General features: G+C 40.6%; 1 protein-coding gene across 1 annotated transcript in view; it reads right to left on the bottom strand.

Moving 5' to 3' along the window:
* The window catches only part of LOC122813717 (zinc-binding protein A33-like), a gene marked incomplete in the record, with an annotated part of 171866 nt that overhangs the window by 107170 nt on the left and 49310 nt on the right, over positions 1-15386 (bottom strand). The window contains 1 exon segment of the mRNA XM_044086184.1: positions 12279-12409. Within this exon segment, the coding sequence (XP_043942119.1) occupies positions 12279-12409 (131 nt within the window).

Here is a 15386-nt window from a genome sequence, read left to right as displayed (position 1 = left end):
AGACATACACACAGACATCTTATCTCTCTGGGAGAATGGCTGGCTCTGCTAAGACATTCTGAAGATAACAGTCAGGAGAATCATAGGTCCTACAGCTGTAAAGTTATACTGTTCATCAAAAATTTCATTACTTCTGATCCTGAAACCATAGAGTTAGCTCAGCAGATTTAGAAAGTAGTTCTGGAATAAGAAGATTATATAAAAGCATCTCGTCTCTTCATCTTGAATCTGAAGACTGGTGATCCGCTGTGGTGACCCTAATCAGGAAAAGCCAAAAGACATTGCTTTTTACACATAAAGAAGAAGTATACATAGCCTACCTGCAACTTCTGAATCTATTTACATTTGCAATTCACCGGTAAATGCATAAGCAAAAGTAAAGTCTTCAAATTAACTATTTGTTTTCTAACTTAGAGCGTTTTTCTCCAGAAGAAATTAAGCTGAAAGCCTGAAATAAGGACATCCAGACACCTTAATTTGGTTCCGGTTGCGATAACGGCTCTGTTTGCAGTAACTTTTATTTTTTGCTTACTCTCTATGATTTTTGTAAATGTGCATCATGTATGGTTTGCTGAAAAGATATGTTACATTTGGGCATGGATGCATTGTTTTTCAATGTATTTAGGGTGCCTTGTGTGTTTTCAACATTGGAAGGGAGGTGAACAGAAATGTATCCGGACGAGGTGAATACCAGCCGAGGTCTCTCAGCAAAAAGTTATATCCGGGCGTTTATGCCTTGCTTTTCAAAATAACTGGATACATAGTACAGTTGTGTGACTTCAGCATCGTAAGATCTGAACACCAACTGATCTGTTGTTTGAACTGAGAAATTGCAGCATTTATTATGATAACAATATACTGTTTCCAATTTGCCCTTTACTGTGACTATCATCTTTTTTTTGGGGACATATGAGTGTTCATTATCTAATTGCCATCCACCGTGGCGTCCATATTGGTAACGCTTTATGTATTTTTACTAGCAGTGTATTTGTCAGGCTGTAATGTTGTTGTTGCTGGCAAACATTTTTCAATTTGCATAATTGCTCACTTAATTTCTATGCTCCTGAAAGCTCTATTTGTTCTATTTTCTACTTTTTAGACTTAGTTTGTATAATTTGAAGCTACCTAAAATCATATTTACTAGATTGTCTTTAGTTATGTTTTAGAGTATATTACCTGCCAGTCTTCTCAGTGATGAATACTAAAGCTCTTTACTGTGTGAATTTTTTTTTTTACCTTTTAAATACTTTTTCTCTCTCTCTCTTGTAATAATGCCAACATATCTTTAATGAAATACTCACCTTGATTTTTTTTTATTCTATTGTTGTAGTGTACCTTTATGTAAATCATTATTATCATTGTTATTCTTTTGCATTCTATTAGCTTAATGGAGCTCATCTCCCCGGGCCTCTGCTGAAAATGGACATGTATCCAGTTGGACTAGCCCGGTCAACAAATGTAAAATAAAATAAACATTTGTAGTATTTATGCGATGAACCATTAGGTCGCAGAATCAGCAGTGAATTGTTGCTTTATGCTACAATGTCATCACTGGGCCTAAAAACATTTATTATACTGGATTTTTATTTCTAAAATAGGTAGTTAGATTTTATGCATGATTTTTTGTTCTGGTGAATTAAGTGTGTAAAGAGCAATATTTTTGTCATTATAACACAATTTTTCTTACAGATAACCAGTATGTTATGTATGCATAACTTGGCTGGTGTGACATTTCTTTGTCATTGGACAATGCTTTTGCATTTCACATTTTGTATTTCATCCTTCCTTTGTAAACAGACTGGTTTTGATGATGCTTGAACTCAAATGTGTTGTTTCTGATGGTTGATGTTTGGACAATTAGTTATGCCTCTGTGTTCTAGTCTATTAGATCATGGCATAAACATTGCTATATGGACATTTGGGGACTTTTATCATTCTTGTTCCTTATATATTTCCATGGACATTAATCTCTTTTATTCTGGGTTTGCGGTTGTCGAACTATATGGAGGAACTCATAACTTTTTGCCTGACTTGATACTTCCTGGCCATACAGCTGCTCCTTAACACATAAAAGATAACTCGCACTCTCATATAATACCTATCCCTTCAAATCTCTTCCCCATCAACAACAATCTCCACCACACCTCTTATAGTGTACCTTTAATACAACGCCAATTTCATACAGTTTTAGATATTACCCTTGCATACACCCATTTCTTTCTGAAACTAAACACGAGTTTCAGATATCTAACCCAACTACTAAAAACATAATTCTATCCATTAATAATCCTCACCCTACTCCTACTTTCCATCCTGTCCTCCTATCACACTCCATAACCACACCACATCCCCATGGCAAACAGAATCCATAGCCAATCGCATCAAACTAAAAAACTTCCCAATATAGCCATGTGACCTTACCTCCTCCCAAGCCTTCTCTTACTCATGCAATAAACTGACAATCAAAACTAATCCCACTCTTCTCAAAGACAAACTAAAATAAATAATTCACAAATTAATCAAACTATCTACACCTACTCCATAAACTCACTTGTAGTGGAGACATACACCCCAATCCAGGACCCAAAACATCAGCCAACCCAAACTCAAATCAGCTACATCCCCTATACCACAGACCTAACTCAGCTCTCCTCTTCTTAAACAATAATGCAAGCAGTATACTTAAAATTCAGGACCTTCATGCTCTACTAGCTCTATACAAACCAGATATTGCTGTGTTAACTGAAACAGGGCTCAAACCACACCACCATAATAATGAGATTACTGCCCCTGGTGTTATAATATTATCCAAAGAGACAGATTAGAGAAAATTGCAATATTATTCCAAAATCATCTCACCATAGAACAACCAGATGACAATAACCAAGAAGTCAAAGATTTAGAACTAATCCTTGCCAAATTAAAAATAAATTCCAACAAACACAATTATTGCAGGTGGCTATATCCCACCAGGCAATAACATCACTGTAATGGAAAGCCTGCTTAATTGGATCTCCAGCTCCCTACCACATAAAACCATACTATTAGGGGACTTCAATATTGACTGGCTTAACTGCTCCAGTCATAATCCCTCTGCCTTTATTAACCTCCACAGGTTTACCCAAACTATAACCACCCTCACTAGAATTGACAAAACATCCAAACGCCAGTCCATCTTAGACTGGATCCTGGTATCTGACCCCACTCTTGCACAGCAATCTGGCTGTCTTCCAGACACCCTAAGTGACCATCATCCAACCTAATTAGGAATAGATCTCAAACCATCAGCCAACCTATCCTCAGAGTAGTTCAAAATAAAATGGCCTTTATAGCTACTGACTTCATCAATGCACTAAAAAGCTGCAACTGGACCCCCCCCCCCCAAAATATCTACCTCTAGATGATGCCGTTGAGTACTTTAATACAACCTTCATAAAAATCTTAAATAATCATGCATCCCCCCAGAACCATTAGAATAAAAACTAACTATGCCCGATGGCTAAGAAAGGATACTAAAACTACAATGAAAGAAAGGGACAAGGCCTGGATTCAATATCAAAAAAACCAAACCACTACTTTGAGACAAAACTATCTAGAGCTCCATAACAAAGCCAAAAAAACAAATCAAACTAGACAAATCTAGCTATTATAAAAATGTGGAAAAAAAATATGCTTACAATCCCCAAAAATACTGGGCCACAATAAATGGTATACTACACCCAGGAAAGTCCACTACTCCAAACCCTGTGCTACCAAATAACCATGAAAACATTCCCACTCAATTTAGCAATTTTTTATCGAAACAGTCCGGACCCTTGCCAATGCCCAAAACAGCATTAGCAGCCCCACACCAATAACTACACCAACCCATCGCAATATACAAAACAATAAAGCCAGTTTTCACCTTCACTCCGTGTCCACCAAGACAATTTCTAAACTCCTTAGGAAACTTAAACCAACCACTCTAGCTGCCGATATGCTACCAGCAGACTTCCTTCAGATATCAGCTGAAGCTATAGCCTATCCTGTCTCTATTCTCATAAACAGATCTCTATTAGAATGCAAAGTTCCCACCTCATGGAAAACATCACATATTATTCCACTGCACAAAGGAGATAACTCCTTAGAGCTCACCAACTATCGCCCAATAGCAATCCTATCACCTCTAGCCAAAACATTAGAAAGAGCTGTTCATAATCAACTAATGCAATACCTCCAAAATAACCTACTCTCCATATCCCAGCATGGCTTTAAACCTTCCCATTGCACCACCACAGCATTACTATCATCCTCCTCTTTCAGCTTTTCCAGCTAGGGGTCGCCACAACAGATCATCTCTTTCCATTTCTTCCTATCCTCTGCATCTTGCTCTGTCACACCAACCGCCTGCATGTCCTCTCTCACCACTTCCATAAACCTTATCTTAGGCCTTCCTCTTTTCCTCTTACCTGGCAGATCCATCCTTAGCATCGTTTTCCCAATATACCAATCATCCCTCCTCAGCACATGTCCAAACCAACGCAATCTCGTCTCTCTTGCTTTGTCTCCAAACTGTCCAACATGAGCTGACCCTCTAATATACTGATTCCTAATCCTATCCATCCTAGTCCCACCGAGTGCAAATCTTAACATCTTTAACTCTGCCACATCCAGCTCTGACTCTTGCCTTTTTGTCAATGCCACTGTCTCCAACCCATATAACATAGCTGGTCTCACTACCCTCTTGTAGACCTTCCCTTTCACTCTTACTGGTACCAGTCTGTCACAAATCAGCATTACCATCATTCACCAATATAGTTAACCACCATAGAAACAAGGGTTTATTTGTTTCTTCCATATTCTTAGACTTATCAAAAGCTTTTGACATGGTAAATCATAGTATGCTTCTTGAAACTCTGTCTACCCTAAATATAAGTCCCCCCTCTATATCATGATTCAACAGCTACTTATCTGGCCATCAGCAAGCAGTCCTATGGCAGGGACAACTGTCCCCCCGGTTACCAGTTACCATAGGAGTCCCTCAAAGATCCATCCTTGGCCCTTTGCTGTTCTCCTTATTTACTAGCAAGATCTCTTCATCCGCACCCACTGCCTCAGTAGTACAATACACAGATGACACCACTCATATGTGCTGCCCCCAACCTAAGTGAACTACAAACCCTAACCCCAAATAACTTCACCCTAGCTGAAACTTGGTTCACTAACATCAAACTTCTTAATCCCAAGCAAACCAAACTAATTCTTTTCAGGCCATGCAGATCTCCTCCCCTAAATAGTTATTTCACCATCTATTCTAAAGAAAACATTCAAATTAGTCCAACCACACACACACACTAAACTGCTAGGTGTAGAAATACACAATAACCTGAAGTTCGACATCCACATAGTACAAACCATCAAGAGTGTTAATAAAAAACTTGGACTCCTCTACCGGAACAAACTGTTTATGACTAAACACACGAAAGCAACCATCGCAAGGACTCATGTTCTATCTACCCTCCTCTATGCCTCTCCCATCTTAACTAATCTCCACCAAACCGATCTAAATAAAATGGAATCTTGCTACAGCAAGATTGCTAAGTTTGCTACTGAAGCCTCATATAGGTTTCATCACTGTCTATCCCTTAAGCAGCATAACTGGCTTGAGTTGCCTCATATACTTCTACTCAATCAACTCTCTATAGCACACCAACTATACTACCTTCCTGAGAAAACCAAGCACTTCAGCATCTAATTCAGCCCCACATTCCCTCTAGAGCCTTAAGATCTAGTAACCAGAACCTCATAGCTGTCATTCAACATAGAAATTATGCCGGTAAATCCCACTTTGCCAGCATCATTGCTAAAACCTGGAACACACTACCAAACCAAATAACTTATACCACATCCTTTATTCATGTCAAAAAAATCCTGAAAACCTACTATTTAAGTGACTGGCTATGTTCATGCCACTCACAGGCTAACCCAAACTAAGAGAATGTTTCTGTGTATAGTGAAGTATAAACAGTTCCCCTGGAAGCTTGTGAACCTGTTGATATTTACTTGACAAAACTTATATCTATAAAAATAATACAAATGCTGTTTTAAGTTATGTACCACAACAAATGTCTACTGTAATAGTTTATCTCTAACATATTGTGCATGTTACAAGTATGCTCTATTTTTTTTTCTTCTCTCATGTACTGTACTGCTTTATGGAGCTTTTCTCCCTGGGCCTCCGCTGAAAATGGACCTGTGTCCAGTCGGACTTTCCCGGTAAACAAATGCAAACTAAATAAAAAAATAAATAAACATTACGTATAGTAAGGCACATTGCAAAAGGTCTCTGTAGACAGGTGATTATAATTAGCAATGTTACCTTGTGCCAGCTGTTCCTGTAAGCAATAGTACTCCACTTTCTCTTCTGGCACTACATAAACTTTTCCATCAAAGATTTGTTTTTTGTGGACTTTGTTCTTTTTACTTTCGATCACACACCAGTGACAGTCTGTTTTTATGCTTTTGCTGTCTCTCACATCCTCGCTATCCTCTTTCCATTGTCCACGTTTCACTTTTGTTATAATTGCCCCATAGTGATATGTTAGTTGCTACTTTCTTTACTGCACAGTGTACTTTTTCTAGGGTTTCCAACAGAGGCGGCAAGCATGCTCCACTGGTCCTGCCCAATTACTATCATGGTAAATAAATGCATAGAGGATCATTTTATAGTCACTGTAAGATCGTATAAAACCATATGTTGTAATTTTGTTCATAGGCGAGTACTAGGCTAATGGCCCCTAGAGCCTTTACAAGCCTAGCCCATAGGATTGCCCTGACATCGTGCCACCCTGAGTTAGTTTCCAGTGCCTCTAATCGAGCAGAGCCACTGAAGTGATCCTTGGGTTGAATTTTCTATTTCCCATTCACTCATCAAGATTTCTCTTGAAGAGGGCTAGTGAGGTGCTCTGCTTGACGTGTATTGGAAGTCTATTCCAGAGCATGGGCAATCTCTGGGTTAAGAACCTGTCCCTCCAGCATATTCTGTTGATCGAGTTAAAAAGGCTGACGTCTCTGGGGCATATGGTGTGGAGGGATTGGGATTTCTTTAGATGTAGCTTATCTAACAGGGTTGGGTCAGATATGGCTTTATAAGTCAAGCAGATATCATCTCTAAGTAGGTGATATGAGACAGGGAATAACTAGAGTTTTTTTATTTGGAGTCTGTCAGTATAGGACATGTGTTTAAGGCCAAGTATCCTCTTCGTGAGGTACTTTTCTGGTGTCTCCAGTTGTTGCAGATGTCTGGCGAGGTACATGCCAAATGGGGCATTGTACTCTATGATGTGTCTTATGAGGGAGGAGTATAGAGAGACAATGACCGCCTTCTTCCTGGATGCGAAACCCTTAGTAATGATATGTGCCACACAGAATGACTTTCTGACCACAGTGGGTATTTGGTGGTCAAAGGAGAAGCTGCTATCAACCTGGGATTGACATTGATGTGGTAATTCATGGGCACAGAGTTTTTTTTCCAAAGAGGATGACGACATTTTCTGAGTTTAAGGCCATGGTTTTGGCACCAATCTTTGGTCTCGGTGAGGCCTTTTGTAGTACGTCTACATCACTTGGGGAGTTAATAATGGCTCCCAGCTTGCAATCGTCTGAACTTGGTCAGCCAGAGACCCTTCGTGCTGGCCTGGACTGCAGAGAAGTAGATGCCAAACAGAAGGGGACCCAAGACCGATTCCTGTGGGACTCCACTCGTGACTGGGTCAGGAGTCTGACTTGGAGTCTGCTACTTTAACACTGTGGGTTCTATCTGTAAGCCAGTTTGCAACCCACCTAATGATATAGGGATTGATGCCTAGTTTAGTAAGTCTATCTAGGATTCCTGAGTGGGGAATGGTATCGAAGGCTCTGGCCAGATCGAGGTAGGCAGTATGAACTACCCTGCCCTCATCCACAGCTCTGGTGACTGACTCAAAGTCAACCAGGTTCAGCAGGCATGATCTACCCTTCACAAAGCCAAATTGTGTGTGGGATCCAGAGTTTGGAGATTCCTGTATCCCTATTTATTAGGTCCATGATGATGTGTTCCATAGCCTAACATATCAGACTCATCATTCTAACGAGGCTATAGTTCCCACGGTCTGTAGTCACCCCCCCTTTATGGAGAGGGATGACTGTAGCAGTGTGCCATTCAGCAGGGACAAAGCCTGCGGTGAGGCTGTGATTGAACAGGGCACATAGGTGTGGTGCCAGTTCATTTTGTAGCTAATGGAGAACAAAGCCAGGGATATTGTCGGGTCCCATGGAAGCTGTATTCTTGGCCTTGGACAGTGCAGTTTTAACCTGAGCATCAGTAATACTGGGTGCCTGGGATTCTATTGGTATTGTGAAAGGTCCTTTGGGGGGGAGAGAGAAAGTTGGCACTGAATCTGTCGGCTGGTATACTGGCAATATATTTTGGCTCAGCATAAGAGGTGCCATTGTGCAGTAGCTCAGAGCAAACCTGGGTATTGCCGTGGAGATTCTTGACAATCATAGAAGCCCTTGTGATTACCTTTAGTATCTGCTACAATCTTGTTTTCGTAGCTAGCTTTAGAGGATTTAATGCGGGATCTCAACTTTTTGTTGAGGCTAATAAGGGAGTTCTTCCAATCTTGGGACTTCACGTTTTTCTGAAACAATTTTCTTTCTCCTGTTGGAGAGTGGTAGTGTGTGTTTAGGACAGGCTTCCCTTTTTTTTTTTTTTTTTTTTTTTGAGAGAAGAGTGTCTTGGTTCTGTTTGGTATGGCCAGTTCCATGCATTTGTGTACGTGTTTGTACAGTGCATTGTTGTATGATTTGGCAGTCATGCACCCATTCTCCATCTGCATGGGTGTCATGAAGTTTGCGACCTCTGTTTTTAGGAATCCAAACTTAGCTTTGAAGAAGCTTCACAGTGGTTACCTTTGTTGGAGGTGTGGGTGGGATGTGGATATCCATGGTGATTGGTTTGTTGTCAGATCTAACCAGGGAGGAGTTGACTATTGGTGCGGAGCAACGATCGCCCATGTTAGTGATGACCTTCAAGGATGTTGCTCCCTGTAGTGGGGCTAAAAATGAACTGGTCCAGGGCATTGGAATTAACGAATTCCAGGAAACATTGGGCAGGTGTATTGGTACATGAGTAATTTTCCAAGTCAATGGAGGGGTAGTTGAAGTCGCCTAGTATGACGGTGTTGGGCAGGACCCCAATATTTTCCAGGGTGCTTAGGAATGTGGAGTGGGAATCTTGGGACACGGTTGGGGCCTATAGCAGGCTACGACCTGAATCGCTGTCTTACCCAATGTTAGTTGCACCTGAAGTATCTCTGCAGCATGTTGGGCTCCCAGTCTGGAGGTGTGTATATCCTTTATGAATATGGAGATCACCGCCTTTGGAGTTTCGGTCCAAATTTTGGGGCCAAAAGGTGTGGAATGAATTATAGCCTGGTAGCGCAGGGGTGCTTTCTGCTTCCTTGAACCAGGTGTCTGTTATGGCACTAATGTCGATGTTCTCCATTTTAAGGAATGCTTCGAGTGAGTGCATTTTCTAGCATTGAGCAGCATGACCCTCAGATTGCATTTATTTACAGCAGTTGCAGTGGTTGTTTGGTCCTTGGAACAGTGCTGAAAAAAGGCACTATAGGGGTGGCAAGAGTCTTTGCCAGTTATCGGAATCCCAGGGGTGACAGATGCAGGCCATCTCTGGCAAAGCATCAAAGTCTGTCAATCATGTAATCCCAGACAGACAGATACTGGATCCCCTTAGAATGACACCAGAAACTTAGCCAATTATTGAAGTCAATCGTTTTCTGCTCGTAGTGTGGTATCATTCTGGGCGATGGTAGGATGCTGCTTACTGAGAGCTTCTCCATGTCTCTTTTCATGTAGTCCAGGGAGGTACATCTCAGGTCGTTTACACCTACATGGACAATGACAGTCATATTTGTACTTGTTTTGGAGTGACCTGAGTGCATACGTTATGCGATAGATCCTGGCGCCCAACAGGCAGCTGACTGTTACCTTCTGCTTATTCAACCTAGTGAGTAGGGTGTCTGTGTGTCTCACTATTAAGTCACCTATGACTAATGTATTGGGAAGCTGTTTTATCTTAGGGGCTTTGGTTGAGTGGCACACTGTTCAGGTGAGCTGTGTGTCTTGTGATTTGTGCCATGCTGTGATGGTAGTGTGCGTTTCTGCCTTGGAGGTCTCTGCTGTTTGGGTAGATTTCTATCGAGAGCCTCCGCGAAGGTGGATGTGTGGCTTGTGTTTCTATGTGAAAGCTGTGGTGGTGTTTCTTCTGGAGGGCTGTGTGTTCCATGTGGTGTGGTGCAAGTGTTGACCTTCTCCTCTTGACCAGCTATTCCAGAGTCTTGGCTGGAGAGTGCATTGCTTCCGATCTGGATATACAAGTGCATCTCTCGCAAGTCTGGGTGTTGGGAAGTAAGAGGAGAGGGTTGTCAGTGTACATGAGGCAGTTGTTAAATTGCCTCAGAATGCCCAGGTTCACCAGGTTAATAGGAGAAAGTGCAAGGAACTGACATTTAGACATGCCTGGAGGGGGTGGGTATTATTATTAATAAGTACTGGATTTGTTTCCTTACAGAATGTTTAGTGCTGGTAGCACTTATGTGTGCTATAATAATTGCTTCAACAAGTCTGGTTAAGTGCTTGAGGAATAAGTGCAAGAGGGAAGAGAACTAGCAAGATCTAAGGGAATAATTGAAGAGCAGACTTTCTGGCACCGGTAATAGTTTACCCTAGCTTAGTGATGCACAAACACAGGCTTTTAAGGCATATTCAGGAACAAACTACCCATTCATGTCAAGCAAAGCTCCACATTGGCCTTCCTTAAAAAAAATCTTGACGACTGGATGGGAAATAGAAAATTCACCCCGGGGATCACTTCTGTGACACTACTTGACAGGGGCACAGGAAAATAATTTTCATGGGTGGCGAAAGCCAGGGAACCTTTCTGGCTAGGCTTATATAGGCTCCAGGGCCGATAGCCCAGTACCTACCTATGAAAGTTAAAAGGGATAGACATGGCTGCCCAAATGGCCAATAAGCCACTATTTCCAAGCTAGAAACCACTCTTCTTGGGGCAGATAGGCTACTTAGTTGCTACCACTCCCAGTGAAGGTCTGGGGCACTCAAAACTACAATACAGTCCTGAATATAAAAAAGTCTGTATCCGGACTATTCTAGTTACAGAAAAAGGCAGGAAAACAAGTAAACAAGCTAGAATTTTTTTTTATAGCTTTAGCACAGAAAATATATTATATTTTCCATCTGACTTTTCCAGGGAAGGATGGTATACCCTTTGGCCTATTGTGAAGGCAATTAAAATGAGCCCATCCTGACAAAAGAGATGCCCTCAGCCCCATCGTGGCCATGATCCTCATCCTCACTTTGAAAATGAATGGTGAGGGTTCCACGAACACCCTCTACCTCAGGCTTGGAACTGTATGATAATACACATTCCACTGTGTCAATGACAGTAGCTCCCTTAATGCACTTCATTGAGACTAGTATTCTGTGCGTTTTTACCCGTGTTTCACCTCCTGCACTCTGCACTGATACTGCTTGCTTTCACACAGATGCACATGCTTCCATGTGTAATTTCTAGAACCTCTACAGTTATTTTGTGTGTGTGTGTGTGTGTGTGTGTGTGTGTGTGTGTGTGTGTGTGTGTGTGCGCGCGCATGTAAGTATGGCAGACTGGCACTTCATTCTGTGCATTTATACAAACATAAATATTATACATATTACATATATCTATATATAGATATATACACATCACACACATGATAAACTGCAGATACTAGATAACTAAAGTACATTTCCTCCTACCATTCAGTAAAAGAGCATTTTTCAGTGTTTATGACCTCAAAGCACCATTAGGAATGCTGTTCTATGTACACATCCCATTTTTGTGTTAAAATACACTGTCTTCTATTAGTCCTGCCATCCCCAGCTTCATATAGTGACCTTCTGTGCTGGTTAGAAGTATAAGGGTTGATTTACTTTCATTTTCTTCTAAATCTGTCTTGTACTTTTTGCAGCACAAAGAGTTAGTTCAATGTTCATAAAAATGGTATTTACATATTTTACAAGTAAAATTTCACAAAGCACTGTTAACATAAATGTGACAATAACAGATTAGCTGTCCCTCCACATCTCAAGGCCAAGAGTTCACCAGTATAGCTATAAATTACAGACATAATCTTATCACACAGCTTATAATTAAAAAATAGAAATGTATTCATCACCAGGATGGATGATGTTTTTCATTTCCTTCCAATATTTGTACTGTAAAGGGCACTTGTAAACCCCAGAGTTCACATTGTCATTCACCAGTTCATATGATACTGCAGCGTTTTCTTTATGTGCTTCAATAAATCTAAGGTAATAGAAAAGAAATGTTATTAGTTCTGTACATACTCTAGACAGTGGGCAGTGACAGCAAGGAAGCTTATCACCACTGCCCAACTAAGGATGTATTAACTGAGTAAAAATTATCTGATGTCATAACAGTTTTTATATAAGCCATCACTCTCAACAAAAAAAAAAAAAAAAAAAAAATTATATAAAAATTGAAAAAAGCACAACAGTAATACAGTTGCCTAATAAATGTTGCAGCCATATTTTTATACTCATCAATATTCATAATGGTCACAGCCGAGTATTAAAGCTCATGTAGTATTTATCAACTAATTTCAGCTTACATTTTGCTGACTAGCCTCCTCCATCAACAGGGCAGGCATGTGACAGCCAATCAGAGATCAACAGCTGGTGGTTGTGAAGGAAAAGATGGGCCTGAACTTAAACACTAGCCCTGATTACAGTAAAGAGGAATTCTCCTCTGCTTGCCTTTTGTGTACCTAACTACATCTACATTGTTCTCACCTCATCCATCTGTGATCATTCTTCATCCCTTTACCTTCTGCCTCTCTACGTCCACCCCACACAACCCAAATTGTTAGACATGATGTATGCATTAATAGAACATGACAGTTTAGTGAAAGTAGAGTGTTCAACTTCCAAATGCCAGATTACAGCTAGATGAATGGAGGAAAAGGCACTTTTAAAGAATTATTTCATTGTAAGACCTCTTATCTCTAGTTGTTGTTGGTCTTTCGGCTTATCCCGGTTACGGGTTGCCACAGCAGAACTCCGGTCAGCTAATGATTGGCAGTTGGGTTTTATAGTGAGTTGCCAGCCCGACGCCCAACCTTCAACGAAGGCACGCCCATTCAACGCATGTCTTTCGAACGCCCACTCCACCGTGGGGAGGCCATGCAGACTCCACACAGAAGGCACTCCCAACAAAGCCAAGAATCGAACGGGAGAACCTCTTGCTGTGAGGCAACAACGCTACCGCTGCCCTCTTAATGAAAATGTTTTTTCTTCATCCGTACCCAAGGATTCCCTTCATGTCTGGCATGGCGAGTAATGCAGTTACTTCTAGAATGGTATCAGCTAAATACTATTTTGATTTCCTCTTGGCACTTTTATACAACTCATTGGGATAATGATACCAACCAGATAGGCCACCTCCCTGTTTTCCTGCATTAACTGCAGGACCTCTAAAAACTTAGTGCTGTCAGGAGAAGGGGAAGGGACACCTTTCTCCAAAATCTGTTAACAGTACTGCCGTGTGACTCTTATTAATTAATCTTCTACATGCATTTCTGAGTCTCTTAACAAGTGAAAATCTTTAGGATGATGCTTTTGCTGTCCTCTTGAGCTGTGCATGTTGGTCGGCTTATGTGTGAAGTGAAGGATCAATCACCATTTATGGGACATACAAGTCTCACTGAGAAGGAAATGCAGCTGGTTTGTACAGAGGGGCAGGAAGTTGATAGGAAGGAATTGATGAGAAAATGGTGGCCTGCACATCAGTACCTGGCTAACAACTATAAACCCACTAAGGAAGGGATACACCACGCCACCAGGGAATAAGACTGTTGAAAAATGACAAGTGCCAGTTGAGCAGACAACTGTCCATTTGCTGCTGTGTGGACCAGCATCAGGTAAACTGATGTCAGGTGGACCGACCTGAGTGGAACCTGCTGTACTGATATTAGGGTCTAATGATCAGCAACACATTAATCTTGCAGCCTCTTTATTCTATCATTAGACATTAGTTTCTACTGGCACTGTTGTCTAGTGGATAAGAGAAAGAGAGGCCAAGATAAAGACTATTGATTAAGCACAGGTGCAGGAATACGTACAAGCTTAAGTGAGAAAATGGTCTTTAATCCAATTATAGGTGTAGCCATGATTAAATGTAAGAGATCTAGTAAATAAAACTGTAAGCAGCTCAGTCTTGGATTCTGCCTTTTTACTGACGAGCAGTTTTTTTTCAAATTTTTCAGCTGAGTGGTTTAATGGCAAGTGTTACTTTTTGCTGTTGCATTTTTTTTTGAGAAACCTACTTAGCTTTTTTATGCGGAGACCTAGATGACAAAAAGGGAGCATGCTTAGTTTCTACAGCTTCTTCAACATAAAAAAATCTGTACAGTCTTCCTTCCATGCCTTCTATAGAAACTACTGAAGTCCTTAGGCAGAACATGTGTTGCACTAGTGGTTATAACTAAAGAAATGAAACCCTACAAGCCTTTGTCTGCAAGAATAATTTAGTTACCATGGGGACATTTGTTTTGTGAAGGAACGGATGTCACTGTTAGACATTAACTAAACAACTGCCTAAAAGTGATGGATAATACTGACAGAAAAGGTAAAGGTAAAAGACTGTACTTTGGCCAGAAAGACATAAAAAAACACAAAATCTCATGATCAATCATAATAAAACCATGATAAGAACTGGGATGGGAAAGGCGAGAGGGTCATGTCGTCTTACAAAAAAGACTGAACTTCAAGTATCTTGGGTTACTAGTGGGACATCCACTAGAGAAGACTATTCATTAAAACAGAGAATGCACTAAAACTATGGACTTAGAGGGGTCAAAAAAACCACACTCAATGGCTGGGAGAATTAACATAAATAGAATTGTTATACTGATAGCTGACCACTTAATCACAAATCTCCCATTAAACAGCAAATCTCAGATGACTACTTGAGCTCTATCATATAATAGAAGAATATATTAATGAAAAATGTAAGCAAACAGTAGCTAACCAGAGGTTGCTGGCTATAAGACATAGGGGGTAAGGGGGGATCTCATATTCCAAGTCATGCTCTTGTATTTATTATAGCACAACTAATAAGACAAACAAGAAGGGGCTATAAAAAGGTATAGCTTCCAAAATATTCTCACCAGGAAGAAAGGTTTGTGAGCGGATTTATCGGAATATTGGAAAAGGAACTTAAAAAACTGGGTGACCTCAAATGGGTAAATTGGATGAAAAGCCAA

The sequence above is a fragment of the Protopterus annectens genome, chromosome 10.part0 (assembly GCF_019279795.1).
Source record: "Protopterus annectens isolate FY-2018-M chromosome 10.part0, PAN1.0, whole genome shotgun sequence".
In the NCBI taxonomy this organism is placed as follows: Eukaryota; Metazoa; Chordata; order Ceratodontiformes; family Protopteridae; genus Protopterus; species Protopterus annectens.
The sequence above is the reverse complement of the archived record's forward strand: the minus strand, read 5'-3'. Positions and strand labels throughout refer to the sequence as shown.